The sequence below is a fragment of the Pseudophryne corroboree genome, chromosome 5, assembly GCF_028390025.1.
Source record: "Pseudophryne corroboree isolate aPseCor3 chromosome 5, aPseCor3.hap2, whole genome shotgun sequence".
NCBI classification, from domain to species: Eukaryota; Metazoa; Chordata; class Amphibia; order Anura; family Myobatrachidae; genus Pseudophryne; species Pseudophryne corroboree.
Genome location: NC_086448.1, coordinates 235889816 through 235907284, shown reverse-complemented (window position 1 = coordinate 235907284; position 17469 = coordinate 235889816). Strand labels below are relative to the sequence as shown.

Here is a 17469-nt window from a genome sequence, read left to right as displayed (position 1 = left end):
GAATGGAAAAGATACAACTTTCTAATCACATAGACTCTGTGTAATATTAGCTACTGTAAGACTCTTTTTATCAATAACTGTGAACTCCTATACACTTTATGTTTTTTAGCTAAACCTTTCAATATTGCTACATAACTTTTAATTATACACTTCAATGCACAAAATGAAAGTCAGTATCTTGCTTTTAAATGAAAGAGACACCATATACAGTATATACACTAAAATTTGGATTGCAATTCTAAAATCTAATTAAATGTAAGCTTATAAAATATAAATTGGCACCCACTCCTAAAACAGAAAAGAATTATATATATATATATATATATATATATATATACACACACATACCAAGTATACTTTTCAGATTATTTTGCAAGTGGTGATATTCTTACTTCTCTTAATTCACCAGATATAATAAACTTTCCAAACACAAATTAATAGCTACAAGCTTCACAGGTGTGTATTAGTTATAGTTAATTAAACTAATGGGGTGTCTCCTATCCAGAGGTACGTGTGCAACTGGAACATTGGCCAAGCAATGTGCTGCATTTCATTCTGACTTTTTATATATATATATATATATATATATTTATTTATTTGCACTAGAGCAAATGGTAATTTGAAATTTTTATGCTACAACAGACAAGCATGCCTCATTGATTTATAAATACTTCTGTTTTTTTTTTTTTTAATTGTGCCAGGTGATCCTTAGAGGCGGGACTGAGCATGGATCATTCGAACGAGACAACTCAGGGGATAGAACATTCGGAAATGTCTAACAATGTAAGCGATCCAAAAGGTCCGCCAGCCAAAATAGCCCGCCTTGAGCAGAATGGAAGTCCTCTAGGAAGAGGAAGAATTGGAAGTACAGGTGGAAAAATGCAAGGGGTGCCACTTAGACACTCTGCACACATGATGAGGTCCAGTATCCGAAAAGGTAATTTTCTTCAGACCATATAACATCCTAAATTAATAGATGAATCAGAAGCTGCTGCTGCATCTCAGTGAGAGTTTACAAATGAGAGGATTTTTGGAGGATTTTTTCAGCTGTTTTGCAGGTTAGATATAAAATGATTTTTTTTTTATTTATTTTTTATTGTGTCAGTCCACAGTAGTATAATACTTGTTGGGCTTTCAAGTTTTAATGAACAATTTTTTTTAATAACATTTATTAGTTGGACACGTTTCATCTATATTCAGCCTTTAAACACATTTGATGATAAGGTAAAGTGGGATATTTATTTCTTTTTTTAATTTTTTTCCCTTAATCTAAACACTATCGAACAAACAAAAAGATTTTGGACTTTATAAAGCCGATAATGCTAGCAGCTAATAAGCATGACAAAGAAAATTAAAGACGTGGTTATTTAAAAAGTAGGTATGGTCTCTTGTGTAGATGTTTCTTTTTGAATTACAATCTGTATTATTTTCAAATAACTGAGAATTTCAAGTACATAGTTGAAGGCAGTGGAATTTCATTGTATTCATGTGTAACATTTATCATACAATCATTCATTTTGCATTCAGTTTGGCGAAAACAAAGCATATATTGATCCTAAAATGAACAGACACAGCAGTTGGTATTGTTAGATCTCTATCTATTAAAATGGAAAAACAGCAGTTCAGCAAATTCTTTGGCCTCTGTTCATGATTACCCTATTTATTGATTGTTTGCCAAGAATGTATGCATCTTAAGAAAGTCAGGGTAGAACAAGCATAAAAAAATATCATTTATTATGGCTTTTCAAAGTGAGTTCATTGATACTGTGCTAAGAAGCTTTGGCGAGGCTGTATAAAAGGACATTCTGACGCCTGCAAACCTATAAGTTCTATAAATTCCTAAATAGGAGATTTCAGCTGTCTCTTGTACTATGTGTTATTTGCACAGTAAACTTTAATACCAGGACAGTTTTAGACAAGGATTCTACAGACTTCAGTGCTCCTTTTGCAGACTTGTTGTTTACATAGACTCATAAATGTTCAGCAAAAGCTTTAGCAGTGCCTTCAGGTTGGAATCATCTTATATTTTTAGCACTGACCAAAGCTTTCCTCTTTTTTTTTTTGATACTGGACAGTTGTAAGTTTCTGCTCTGAGAAGCTGGGCCAAGTATTAGGTCAGATGGAAGCAGTTACGTGACAGTGGTGCTGTATAATGTTGATCACTTGAGCAATGACAACACTTGTCATTGCGTGCCGATGACATGCAAACATTCTATACAAAATATATAACATAATATGCAAATTGATACCATTTTGCCATCATGTTTTAGAAGTCTTTTCATGGAAATAAGACAATCTCATAACTAATTTACCTTTTATGTGCGATATGCCTGATAATTAAAATGCGCACATTGAAAGTCAGTTCAGAAAGTAAAGATATAATTGCATGGATATATATATTTTTTCTACATAACAGTGCTTTATGTAACAGATTTCAAGCGCTAGGAAATTTTGCATTGAATAGATTGCAATCTACTCCTCTGTGCCAGAAAAGAACAAATGAGTGACTTGCATAAGGTCACAAGGAGAGTTCACATAATAAATTGAGCTCCCCTCACCCACTTCAAAGACAGAGGAATCCCCACTTCCCTACTCCTTCAGAAGAGAGAAGCTATAGGCTTCCTACATTGTAAAAGAATGTACCAGATCTTAACCAACTCAATACCAAATTGGACTACAATACATCAGTATAGTGAGGATCAGATTGCATTCTTGTGTTTTTTTATTTATATGTGTGTGTGTGTCGTGTTTGTGATATAAGCGGTTTCAAATAATATGTACTGATTTATTCTGGTATTTTTTGCAGCCTGTTTGACTAGTCTGTAATTATTTATGATAAACTGTAATATACACACATAGTCATAAAGTCAATCATACACATTTTCCCATGAAACACACACACACACATAAGAAAGTAGAATGAGATTTACCCCTACAGCTACTTGATGCTGTGTAATATTTTGGCATGCGATTGGAACACATATACTGTAAGTAAGATGTTGATGAGGTAAAGAAGAGTGTGTACATAAATCATACAATGCAATGACCACTGGTTTTGGTTGTGTCCTGGCAATGTAAACCAACTTGTCATCATTTTCAAGACGGTCTAACTTTATACTGTCAGGATTGCCTAACTGTAGAGTAAATTCCCTGCTACTTTAAAACTGAAGTAGACATTGGTGTTGCAGAATTAAGTTTTAACTCACAAATAGATGAAATGCCTTAATGAAATTATTTTTGCAATGAAATGTAAGCATTAAAATTGATATAATTTAATTAAATAGCACATTTGTATTGGTCTTAAAATGATGACTACTCATTTTAACATTTAATATACACTGTTATGACAGTAATGACAACTAATATTTTATTATCAGATTGCTAAAGTGTTATTTAGAAGATAGGAAACTTTTACATTTTTTTTTATAAACATCAAAGTTTTGAGAATCTAATTACCAACCTTAATATCACGTATGTACAACATCTATATCAAATCTAGATGTATTTATCTACTGAAGGCTTACATGCCATGCTTGTACACTTCTTGCACAATTATGATTCTTTTGCTCATGGAAGCAATAATCATTTTCTGTACACTTTACTCTTAAGTAATTTTTTTAAACGAATGTGTGTGTATGTATGTGTATATGTGTGTGTATATATATATATGTATATAAATAATATGCGTGGGTGTGTATATTTACTGATACTGGCTGTTTGCAGATTAGTTATGTATCTTTGTGTATTTTTGATATTCCTAGGAAATATGCTTCCAGTTTTCTGTGTAGTGGAGCATTATGAAAATTTTATTGAGTACGATTGCAAAGAAGAACATGCAGAATTTGTATTGGTTAGGAAGGACATGCTTTTCAACCAGTTGATTGAAATGGCTCTGCTGTCGCTTGGATATTCTCACAGTGCAGCTGCCCAGGCCAAAGGTAAATAGTAAAGTTGTATCGGGAAAAGTATAAAATAATGCTCGCTGATATTACATTTTCTTGTCATGCCTTTTTTTTAATGAGTATAAAACACAAACCAGTTAACTTTTTTTACCTACTAATTTGTAAATAATATGGCTAGTTGTAAGGGACTTCAGATGTTATCACTGAATCATTAGCATGCCCATTGACCTTAATAATATGGTCCACTGAGAATCTAGGAAGAAATGCTGAGCATATTTGAGCAGATGGAATGATGAGAGTCAATTTGCATTTCTGACTGAATACCTAGATTTGTTTCCTTTTCTGTTTTCACAATGTTATTATCTTAAACGTTTAAGTGTGAAATCATCGTAGCTCAGTTCGTCTAAATTCATTATTTGGAAATATTTGCATAGTATTGCTTGTTTAAGCAAGTCCTGCAGCATACTGTTCATGTTTTTTTTTTTATTGCAGTTTTATAAATTTTATTTTTTGTCAATGTTTTTGTTCTTCTCGTCAAGTTTAATTGATATTCTGGTTTTCTGCACAAAATATATGTCCCAGTTGATATAGAATGTTTCTCATCCTTCCCATTATTATCATCTTTGGCTTCTTTTCATTTTATTTTCTTTACCCCATCACTAATTGTGGCTTTTACTTTGTCCCTGGGGCACAGGGCTAATTCAGGTTGGTAAATGGAATCCAGTTCCACTCTCCTGTGTGACAGATGCTCCTGATGCAACAGTCGCAGATATGCTTCAAGACGTGTTTCATGTGGTCACACTGAAAATACAGCTACACAGGTGAGTCATAACGTGAATCAAAACTGCTTTCTTCCTGAACAGCAGTAGATGTTTCATTCCCAGATTACTTTGATTTTGGTGCCATGAAATGGTATCACTGCATGTTGTTAAAACAAAGTTTAAAAAAAAAAAAAAGAGAAAAACTAAAACGCTATTGTCACTTATGTCTGATATACATTTTAATCTTTCTATATATACTGTATTATCTTTAGTAAATTAATTCAATACATGCATTACAAATAGGTATTTTACATCAAATGTACTTAACAGAAAAAATATTTTGCATATCCTGTACCATGCCATCTGGGTACGTTCTGTGAAAGAGTGACTTCACCCTTCTTAATATAATCTGGTATGTGAATTTTTTTTTTTTTCTCTCCAACGGCGATTTAAGAGAAAAAAATATCTTAAGCCTATTTCTCATGATCACTTGTGAGGAGGCATTGCACCTTAAATTGTTTCACCAAGCGCATCAGAGCAGGAAGGTAGAAGTAACATGCCAAAATAGTCGCCACATGCAGCTGATGTATAATTCATGCATCAATACAGCAGATGTGTTGTATAAAGTAATTAACTAATCGGAACAATCAGGAGACGGAGAGCAATCTCCAGATGCATCTGCTTGATGCGCAAAATGAAATCTGTCTGTCTTAAAGGAATGTTCTGCAGCAGGATGCAATCTTGTAATAATCCCTTCTTTAATCTGTCTCTAATAGTTGCCCTAAACTTGAAGACTTACCTCCCGAACAATGGTCCCATATTACAGTACGAAATGCTCTGAAGGACTTACTGAAAGATATGAACCAGAGTTCTCTAGCTAAGGAGTGCCCTCTGTCACAGGTATTAGGCTTTAACACTATTGAATAATAATATGGTGTTGTTAACAGTCCGGTAACTGGCATGACCTCAGTAATTGTATTCAGGTTTTTGTCACCTCTAGGAATTGTTCTACACAGTGTACAGCGGTTCCCAACACATCACATCTCATGCTGGATTTCACCTGCCATTCTGCTCCAGCATTGTGATGTAATTGCTACTGTACACTTTAGTATTTCATGCTGTCTACAATAGTAGGAAAATGTCTTTTACAGCAGCCTACACCCAAACAATGAATTATGCATGCTTCTTAAAAAAAAAGAAGGTGAGAAAAAAATTCCCCATGGGACTCAGAATAATTACAAGCAACACAATTAGTGTCCTGTCATATAATCTAATTAAAATATTCTAGTAATACAATTAAACCATTGAAATCTGGTGTTTTAAATACTGATCTTGAATGATTTAGAGGTGGTTATCAGCAGGTTCACATTTGCCCTAATAGTGACACTGTTTTGCCACAACGAAATAGTTGCTCACTTTTCTAATCCTCTTTTGTTGGATAAGCGTAGATTGCTTATTCTGTTTTTAGGATTTGTTCGCATACAGTATGTTCATTCTAACTGCACATTTGAAAGCGTATGCTTTTTTAATCCCTGTGCTATTTATTTGATATTTACTAAAAAAATCTTTATTTACTTATTTAAAAAAAAATTGCAGTAATACATCCTTGTACTCTAGTAAAACCATTATATAGTATTTATCTGAGCCTGTGGGTCTACAGTCTTCAGTCAACAATGTGGTGCCACGGTGCCTTGGCACTAGAAGTATGTTTGTAAGGCTACTAAAGCACGCGGTGTATGGTTGTATATTTTCACTCTCACATGAACACAACGAACGTTTAGTGTTGGTATTTAGAACTGTGATACAAATCCTACCCACTTTTGGAACATTAAATTGGAGACCCGTGATCACTTTAGACCCTAACTATTTCAAGGCAGATTTTTGTTTGTTTATTTTTTTCCCTTTTCCTCCTCTTTTTCTGTATTTCATTTGGTTATATAAGTAGTCACAATGTACAAAATGTGCAGAAGCAAAAACTGTCTATTGACAACTGTGTTTCTCCACACAGGTGTATTGTATGTGATATGAAATTGTTTGACCAGTTGCAGTGTTGCGCCATTATTTGTCTATTCCTTCAGTCTTGTGGCTTCTGTTCAATAATTTTTGGACTGGATATAATCAAAATCCTTTTCACTGGTTGCAAACTCTTCCATTTAGACATTTACAGATATGTCACATTTGTATCTGCACAAGTTTGTGGGCTTTTTTCCTAATGATACCCACAGTTGGGTACATTTTTAAATAATTGTACAACAACAAAGTAAATTTTGAAAAGGCAACAGCTGATAATAAATAACAGTTGATATTTGAAAGAGTAGTATCCGCTTTACCTGATTATGAGCAGGTAAAATCCATTTCTTACCATTCATATGGCCAAAAAAAAAAAAAATGTTCTTATTATTATCGCTCTTGTGTATTGAACTGTATTTTAATGGGGTATGCAAATTGTGGACTCTTTAGATAGTCTTTGAATATGCTTTCATTAATATTTTTCATAATTAAAGAATTCTTTTGATCATAATATTTAGGTAAATGACTGAGCTAGTTGATTGGTCTTTTTTTACAGAATGCCTCTCAGAATTTTCAGACATTAGTTTTTGAAAGCAATGAAGGTGTTCTTTAGCTGAAATTTTTTTTGATATTTTCACAATCTGGGACAATTTTTAATTAGCACTACTGAAGATTAATTCTAATTTGAACCATGGAAATATATGTTTGGCCAGTATTTTAAATAAAAAAATAGCTTTTTTTTTTCTTTTGCGTGCCTTACCCAACAAGCACCCTATGTCCCCCCATTTGCGGAGAGACAATTACGCAATTATGTATTTATTATTATTTCTTTTGCTATATATGAATACTAATTTTGATGAATTTTAATTTTTTTCTAAACCAGTTATAGTTTACTGCAACCAACATGACTAATATTAGAAGTTGGCGCGGGCTTAAGGGGCTGTAAATCAGAGAAAGTTTACCTGGTGTATTTAAGTTTATTTTTTGTTTGTTTATTTTGCAATAAAACAATATTATGGGGTTTTTAAAAAAAAATAACTTAATTTTTAATGCATTGAATTTTAATTTTAACATTAGTCAAGGAAAATGTTCTCATGTTTTTTTTTCTTTAAGAATTATAAGCTTGTCAGTTAAAACCAAAAAAACTGGGAAAAAAACAATCCACAATTAAAAACTTGCTAATCCACAGTATAAGTATCCTCAAGCTATGTATTGTGGACATTGAATGGTATTATTAAAAAAAAGTAGATGTAACTATCAAGGTATTCCAAGAGTCATTGGTATGACTTATACTTTTTTGGGGGGGCATCTCTCTCTCTCTCTCTCTCTCTATATATATAAAATAATTTCTGCTCTCAGATCATTAACAATATGTTGGTACAATGCTATAGTTTTTGCTGGCCAAGTACAAGTAATGGATATATTAAGAGATCTTATTATTTATTTATTTATGTATCTATTTATTTATTTATTTATTTATTTTGATACCGGGGCTTATTAATAACATCACGTTGATTGTTTTGTGGCTATGTATTACAGTGCTGCTGAATCTTTTTTCAGTTGCATTTCCTTTATGGTATTGCTTTCAGATGGATACAGGATTGTTCTCCAGGTTTGCAACCGCAGCACAGATACTTGCACACCATGTGAGTTGAAGAGATACTTAGTGATACATCTGTGCTGAATAACCTATTGTCTCCATCTATTCGTATAGTAATCTATACATTCACTTGACAATACATTAGTATCATATTTCTGTTAACTGGAAAGCTTTAATGGTAGGAAAATTACAGTGCATTTCATAAAACAATAGGGCAATGGAATATTACAGAATACTGGGTCACAATACCAGCAAGCAAATTGAGCACAAACTTTGTTGGCATACTAAATCACATTAAGTTAGATTATGTAATCCTTATTTATTCATAGCATTTTACTAGTATTATTTTATGCTGTATGTTGATACTACACACACACAGATACACACACACACACACACACACACACACACACACACACACACACATATGATTTTTTTTAATCTTTATTTAAATACTGCTATACGTACACTATTAAATGACTATAAATAAAATAAATAAAATTCCTTCAATCTTTTGCATCAGATCTCCACGGTTAATCCTTTTTATTTGCAACTATTGATTAGTATAAATTCTTAAACACTATTGCCTTTTTATTTATAAAACTCATCCTAGGTTATTCACGGGTCAGGGGTTAGCACATAGTAGCAATGCTTCTTTTTTATATGTGTGTTTTTTTTGTTGTTGTTTTTTTTTTTCATTTTTCCACCTGGCTGTAATCATGGGAAAAGTTTTGCACATGAGTCAGTTAAAATGTTCCCTTCTACTTGCTAAGCCTCATTTTATAACATTAATTAAAATAATGTTTGCTTTGGTATTTTACAATTATAGTCTACTCCTCTCCATCACCAGTATAATTAATGGTGGTAGCTATTTATGTTTGTCAGTGTAAATGTATGTTTAGGTGCAGTTTACTGAACAATGCATTTTCCACCAGTGGTTTAAATAAACAGCATTCACTTCTGAAGTAGGTAGATATGTGCTAAAGGTAATCTGCAGATGGGCGTGTCTTTCATTGTCTTTTCATTACATTAGATACTGTTGCAGATTTCTATGCAATAATAAACTTCAAATATTTTACACATTGAATTGATATGTAATGTAATAAAAAAAATCTCTTAAAGAATGTGTGATAAGTGATGTGCCACGTAGTCCTTAGTAAGTAGTCCTGTAAATTAGTTAGTTTAAATGATTTAACAAATTTTAGAACAGTACGGTTTGGCTTACACCTGTTAGTTAGCCATAACTGCCAAAGTGTGCATTATAATGAATCAATGGAGATAAATAATTTGTTCTCTTGGCATTTTGCATCTGCTTGACCTCCGATTGTAGTGTACCAAATATGGCCCATGACCTGAATATGCCCCATGATATCAGTTTAACTAGTACGCATTATTTTTGTCATATTGCTTCTACATGTGTTGGAGAATTACAGAGGTTATACTGGGGAAAGTACAATTGTGGCATATTGTTGTCAAAGCTAGGCATGCATGTAATGCAAACTAAGCCGTTTACAAGCATATATGTGGGTTAGTAAATATATATTTTCTAATGTTTGTCTTTTAGGACAATATTTTTAGATGTATTGCGCCAAGCTGTCAAAATTTTACATGCAAGGTACTAAAATTTTGGTTTTACAGATCCATATAATTTTCCAGTATAAATTAATATGTATATGCTGTAGAAATGCGTAGCCCCACAGATGGAAAAAGCATGGAAGTCTGTGATAGAGGAGAAATATTGCTTTTAGTTATGTCCAGATTACACTGTTTAAACAGGTTTGACATCTGTCTTTAAATTTTTGGGAGGGAAGAAGACTTTGCTAAGAACCATTTTGCAAAGTGTTCTCCATTTCAGCCTTTCTTTACCTGTATTATGAAAGCAGATGGTCTGCATGTCTCCTGAATATTTATAACTATCGAAAACAATCTCTTGCTATTCACCCTTAGGCTTATGAGATGTCAGGACTGTTCTGGTTGGGAAAAAATCATCTTGGGTGTTTACAGAGAGAGGATTACATTAAGCTGAAATGACTATACATTTTCGAGTTTAATATTTGTCCATCAGCTGTTTAATCGTATTTAGATAATTGTGTAAATAAGTTGTTTGTCGATGCCCTCTCTACTTTATAGAGCTTGAAATCTTTAAACACTAGTAAACCAGATTTGTAAATATGTTTGTTTTTTATGTTTGTTTTTTGTTTAATTATTTCGCTTGCTGAGCAGTATTAAAAAAAACACATACAAAAAAACAACAAATACAATTTGGCTGCTTGGGTTGAATCAGTTGTAATTTTCATGCAAACTCTTCCACCAGTTTATCAACTGGTCCTGGACAAATTCCATGTAATTATTCTTAAATTCACCTATTGCACAGAATGTGCCCTTTAAACAATTTAAATGGTATCTCTAATCTCATTAGAGTAAGATAGCAATGGGCTATTTATGACTGTCCCTTTTTTGGATTCCTGACTAGATTGCACTCACTCATGAGAAACAAGAACAGTACGTCTATTACAGTTAAGGGGGTGTGGGGTGTGGGGGGATTTAAAAAGAATCTGAGAAAGACCCTCCACTAATAAAAGATGCCGTATCTGTATTTTTTCACAACATAAAGTAGAAAGGAAATTGCAAATGTTGTAATGCATATTATGGATTAAGGTATTTTAATTGCTACACATAAATGATTAGGATATGAAACTATCAAGTTTCATACACAGCATAATAAATAAAATAGCAAACTTGGCTGATATTATGGAAGTTGTGCATTTTGCATTTCTTCTTTTGTAATGTATGAGCTTCCTCCATTACCCTAAATATATATTTATCTCTATGACCAATACTCCTGTTATAAAACCCACTCTTTATCTTATACTAGAAGCCAGTTACGAAAATGAGTAATACTGGCCATACACTGAATGATTATAATCATTCAGATCTGGATGGTGCACAAGAGTACTGAACATTTATCATTCAGTGTGATAATCAGTCAAAGCATGAAAACGGCTGAAAAATGGTCGGGATGTTTGGTTATCAAATATGTCCGATCATCCCGACCGTCATTCAGCTGATTCCATTCAGTAGAGGGAGGATCGTGCCCATATATCATGCAGGATATGGAGATACAGGGTATCATTCAGTCATTGCATCCCCTCATCCCCTTCGGTCAGATCAAGTGGTCGAGCACTCTATGGCCAGTTTAACTGTGTAAATCTGTAACTTTACCACTTCTTAACCAAACAAAACCTGTCCTTTGTCTAGTTCATTTTAAATACTAAAATAATTGTCAGGTTTCGCTGGCTTACAGCACTTTTATCTGTGCATCAGTTTTATGGACGGTCAATGCTATAAATGACTCTGTTGCTTGATTTAAAATGTAATTTCCTACTGTCTTAAATTGTTAGTACATTTGGGGTACTGATTCTTGATGCAGTGTATTTTCTTGTTATAAAAATACAAAAATAACTAAAAAGTAAATTCCCCTTGTATTGATATAAATGGTATATATTATGGTGAAACAAACTGGTTTATTGTTGTAGCTTATTTAATACACAAACTCGCCTGTATGTATTTTGATAGAATACTTTGTTTTTCCATGAATCTCACTCATAGGGGGAGATTCAAATGTTTGAAAAGTCGGTTGGGTGTCTGTTTTTTCCTGTCTATTAGATAGGAAAAAACAGACTCCCAACTGACTTTTCAAACATTTGAATCTCCCCCATAATATTTAAATGAAATTATGCTGGCTATACATTACAAGACATTGATCACCTTAAGTATATTTGTTTATGATGGCCTGTATTCTTACGGTACTGGAAACCATCCTATCTGCATATCTACTGTACCTCTGCTTGTCTGTACACTGCCAAAGTTGTGTGTCACATATTGTATGTGGCAGTTTTTTCTTTGTGGAAGTTTGTTTATTGTGACTCTGAAAAGCTGTCATTGACATTTTTTATGTTATTAGCTTCAATTGGTTTTCCTTTTCTTTTTGTGTGTAGAGTATGATTTCTTCCATTGTGAACAGCACTTACTATGCAAATGTCTCAGCAGCAAAATGTCAAGAATTTGGAAGGTGGTATAAACATTTCAAGAAGACAAGAGATATGATGGGTAAGTACAAGATACTTGTAGAAAGAATCATTCCCACGTACGCTGTGGTTATCTACAATTAGGTTAATTCAGATGCCCAAGTAGGAATAAATACCAGGGAATTATTATAGAAATAGTCCTGGGTATCTTTGTACTTCTGTAGTAGACCAAATGACTGATTGCATATGGTTGGCCATATATATATATATATATATATATATATATATTTATTTATAAACAAGTGTATAATCAGCACTCACGATCGGCAGTTCAAATGACTCTGGTGCCCTCCTAGGAACCTACATCGAGGTCCAACATAGTATATACGGACAGGCGGCACTCAGATGTAGAAAGACTTCAGACGCAGGTAAATGAGATCAACGTTTCGAAATTTAATTAGTCGTCAGGATATTAAATTTCCCGACGAATTAAACTGACAAAATAAATTGATCTAATTTACCTGCGTCTTAAGTCTTTCTACATCTGAGTGCCGCCTGTCCGTATATGATATGTATATATATATATATATATATATAAATATTTATATTTATTTCAGGTGCCCATTAAAGCTGTACTTATCATTAAGGGAGGGAGCAGACGATTATATCTCTGAACTCACTCTGCTGCTTAGGAGACTGGTCCGTACAGCCATAACCTCACTTGTAAAACCATGATGTTTTTGAAAGAGAGGGACCAATGAGATGCTGTAATCTTAGATATTGCTACTTCTCATTGGTTCTTCCAATCACACCCCTGTTCTACAGTCAATTTAAAGTGAACATAAATGTTCTCCGCTTTAGATAGTAGTGTGGCTTAGTCACACCAAATTTAATGATGAATTGAGGTGTAGATGTAACCAGTAGCTTTACTTCCTTGAAATGTAGTACATAAAGCAGGAATTCAATTATCGGGCACAATTGAATTTCCCCAAAAAAGTTTTGTGAGTTTTTCCATAAAAATGCGTTTAGTGCTAAACATGTACTTTGTAAAACACATTTGTCAGCCATGGCTTATTTTTGGATTATACATGTATTTAATAGATGTTTCTTGCTGTGGCATGTAAATTATAGTACTCTTTGTCTAAGCACTCTATTTCAGTGTTGCCTTTCCAGTTGTTTGGCAAACATTAAAGTACTGAAATTTTGGCTGTTTCTAATACTATAGCAATGAAAGGGGATGCAGTTAATATGCCGGCAGTCGGGATCCCAACAGCTGACAATGCCGCAAGCTGGAATCCTCGCTCACAGGGGCTATTCCCACACCTGAGTGTCCACAATACCCATAGAGCGCGAATAGAACCTGTGGCCAGCGTAGCAAGCCACTGAGCCTACATCGTGGCAAGCGTAGCGAGCCTGCACTGGGACTTTTTGCACTCCCCCCTGCTGCCGGCATAGTGACGGCTGGGATGCCGTTGTTGGTATACTGACAGCCGGCATTCCGACCGTCGACAAATCATACTTAACCCAATGAAAGTAATCCATATAGCCAAACTCACCCTTTAAATGAAATGGTATTCTGTAGGAGTATGCTCCCTAGCCTGGCCTGTACTCTCTTTTATGACACATAGGGGTATATGCAATTGCGGTCGAATTCCCGAAAATGTCGAAAAACGGGACATTTTTCGCCCAAAAAAAATAATCGACAATGCAATTCAGTCCTTTCCGTCAAAAAAACGGACTTTCCAAATTCGGCTTTTTGAAATTCGACATTTGTCAAATTCGACATTTCTGCAATGGTACAAATGCGGCAATTCGCCAAAAGTATATTCAATTGAAGTTTGGAAATTCGACAACAGTGCTTTTAGACAGTAAATTTGTCATTTTCAATCCGCCACACTTTGGTGGCGGAATCTAATAAAAATTTTTAAAAACATGTTTTTTTGTGTGTTTTTTTATTGGTAATAGCATATCTATTTATATTAGAAGGGATTAGGTACTTGGTTTGTCTATTTTGGAGGCACAAGTATTATTTATATATTTTAAAAAATATTATTATTATTATTATTTTTTTTTTTAAATGGAATGGTAAAAATCAGAAAAAAATTGTGTGGGGTCCCCCCTCCAAAGCATAACCAGCCTCGGGCTCTTCGAGCCGGTCCTGGTTCTAAAAATCCGGGGGGAAAAATGACAGGGGATCCCCCGTATTTTTAAAACCAGCACCGGGCTCTGCGCCTGGTGCTGGTGCAAAAAATACGGGGGACAAAAAGAGTAGGAGTCCCCCGTATTTTTTATACCAGCATCGGGCTCCACTAGCTGGACAGATAATGCCACAGCCGGGGGTCACTTTTATACAGCGCCCTGTGGCCGTGGCATTAAATATCCAACTAGTCACCCCTGGCCGGGGTACCTTGGGGGAGTGGGGACCCCTTCAATCAAGGGGTCCCCCCCAGCCACCCAAGGGCCAGGGGTGAAGCCCGAGGCTGTCCCCCCCCATCCAAGGGCTGCGGATGGGGGGCTGATAGCCTTGAGAAATTTGAAAGAATATTGTTTTTTCCAGTAGTACTACAAGTCCCAGCAAGCCTCCCCCGCAAGCTGGTACTTGGAGAACCACAAGTACCAGCATGCGGGAGAAAAATCGGCCCGCTGTTACCTGTAGTTCTACTGGGAAAAAAATACCCAAATAAAAACAGGACACGCACACCGTGATAGTAAAACTTTATTTCACACATGTCGACACATACATACTTACCTATGTTCACACGCCGACCTCTGTCCACTTGTCCAAGTAGAATCCACGTGTACCTGTGAATAAAATTATACTCACCTGATCCAGTGTCCAGATTATAATCCACGTACTTGGCAAAAAAAAAAAACGAAAACCCGGACCAAACGGACTGAAAGGGGTCCCATGTTTACACATGGGACCCCTTTCCCCGAATGCAGAGACCCCCCCCGTGACTGCTGTCACAGAAAGGTCTCTTCAGCCAATCAGCGAGCGCAACGTCCTGGCACTCTGCTGATTGGCTATGCGCGTCTGAGCTGTCAGACAGCGCATCGCAAAGCCTCTCCATTATATTCAATGGTGGGAACTTTGCGTCAGCGGTGAGGTCCGGGTGTTCGTTTTTTTTTTTTTGCCAAGTACGAGGATTATTTTAAAAGATCCGGACACTGGATTGAGGTGAGTATAATTTTTTTCACAGGTACACCGTGGATTCTACTTGGACAAGTGGACAGAGGTCGGCGTGTGAACATAGGTAAGTATGTGTGTGTCTTCTGTTTTTATTTGGGTATTTTTTTCCCAGTAGAACTACAGGTACCAGCGGGCCCGTTTTTCTCCCGGATGCTGGTACTCCAAGTACCAGCTTGCGGGGGAGACTTGCTGGGACTTGTAGTACTACTGGAAAAACAATATTCTTTCAAATTTCTCAAGGCTATCATCCCCCCATCCGCAGCCCTTGGATGGGGGGGACAGCCTCGGGCTTCACCCCTGGCCCTTGGGTGGCTGGGGGGGGACACCCCTTGATTGAAGGGGTCCCCACTCCCCCAGGGTACCCCGGCCAGGGGTGACTAGTTGGATATTTAATGCCACGGCCGCAGGGCGCTGTATAAAAGTGACCCCCGGCTGTGGCATTATCTGTCCAGCTAGTGGAGCCCGATGCTGGTGTAAAAAATATGGGGGACCCCTACTCTTTTTCCCCCCCGTATTTTTTGCACCAGCACCAGGCGCAGAGCCCGGTGCTGGTTTTAAAAATACGGGGGATCCCCTGTCATTTTTCCCCCCGGATTTTTAGAACCAGGATCGGCTCGAAGAGCCCGAGGCTGGTTATGCTTTGGAGGGGGGACCCCACGCAGTTTTTTTCGGGTTTTTTACCGTTTTTTTCCGTTTTTGTAAAAATCGGATCAAAATCCGTCAAATTGGCTGTTTTTCGACAGCGGGACTGTCGAATCCGTTTTTTATTGAATATGTTGAATTCCGGCACCCACTTGCCGGAATTCGACGGTCGAATTGTGTCGAATTAAAAAACGGGCGAAAAATTGCCACGATTCGCCGCTAATTGCATATACCCCATAATGACTTTCTTAAACTGGACTTTAAGTGTTTTACTATAGCCTTGTACTTTTTTCCTAGCTGTCATAGTTTGTATCTATAATGTTGTATTGATATGAACATCAGTGTTTTACTGTGTGAATTTTCATTATATTTGATTTCACTTTTATTGTAACCTTTGCAAAATGTTAAGACACAATGCCCCCAAAAACTTGTTGAAAGGCTCTTTCACGTCACTAATTCCTAGGTTATTCTGAAGTTGCAAATTGGATCTTTATTAGTATACAGCGTCCTTTCCATCTCTCAGCATTGGAAAAATTGCCTTGAGTATTACATATATTAATTTTACAACCAATGCTGTACAAACTGTGATTAGGTGTGTCCAATGTCTACACTGTGCAATTATAAATTAAATGAAATCTTTAACACAACCAACTTGTTCAGCATGCAGCAACATTCATTTGGTATTTTGACTGAAGGAAGGCACTATGGCCCTCATTCCGAGTTGATCGGTCGGTATTTTTCATCGCATCGCAATGAAAATCCGCTTAGTACGCATGCGCAATATTCGCACTGCGACTGCGCCAAGTAATTTAACAATGAAGATAGTATTTTTACTCACGGCTTTTTCATCGCTCCGGCGATCGTAATGTGATTGACAGGAAATGGGTGTTACTGGGCGGAAACACGGCGTTTTATGGGTGTGTGGTTGAAAACGCTACCGTTTCCGGAAAAAACGCAGGAGTGGCTGGAGAAACGGGGGAGTGTCTGGGCGAACGCTGGGTGTGTTTGTGACGTCAAACCAGGAACGACAAGCACTGAACTGATCGCACAGGCAGAGTAAGGTTGAAGTTACTCAGAAACTGCTCAGTAGTTTGTAATCGCAATATTGCGATTACATCGGTCGCAATTTTAAGAAGCTAAGATACACTCCCAGTAGGCGTAGGCTTAGCGTGTGTAACTTTGCTAAATTCGCCTTGCGACCGATCAACTCGGAATGAGGGCCTATATACAGTTAAAATTACTCTACCTACTTGACTGTGTACATGCATTGGGAATGCTACAGTTAAGTAATGGAACATTTATAACAATTGCCTTATAAATGCCGCACGATTAAAAA

At 36.0% G+C, this 17469-nt stretch overlaps 1 protein-coding gene across 4 annotated transcripts in view; it reads left to right on the top strand.

Annotated features, from left to right (window-relative positions):
* The window catches only part of SATB1 (SATB homeobox 1), a 322502-nt gene that overhangs the window by 183180 nt on the left and 121853 nt on the right, over positions 1 to 17469 (top strand). For 2 of the 4 annotated variants that reach the window (XM_063922187.1, XM_063922186.1), the window contains exons 2-8: positions 702 to 937; positions 3762 to 3938; positions 4597 to 4723; positions 5440 to 5563; positions 8263 to 8319; positions 9838 to 9888; positions 12272 to 12383. In XM_063922187.1, the coding sequence (XP_063778257.1) occupies positions 727 to 937; positions 3762 to 3938; positions 4597 to 4723; positions 5440 to 5563; positions 8263 to 8319; positions 9838 to 9888; positions 12272 to 12383 (859 nt within the window). In that variant the 5' untranslated portion in view covers positions 702 to 726. The remainder of the gene's footprint in view (positions 1 to 701; positions 938 to 3761; positions 3939 to 4596; positions 4724 to 5439; positions 5564 to 8262; positions 8320 to 9837; positions 9889 to 12271; positions 12384 to 17469) is intronic. The other 2 variants (XM_063922188.1, XM_063922189.1) reach the window with 2 other exon arrangements.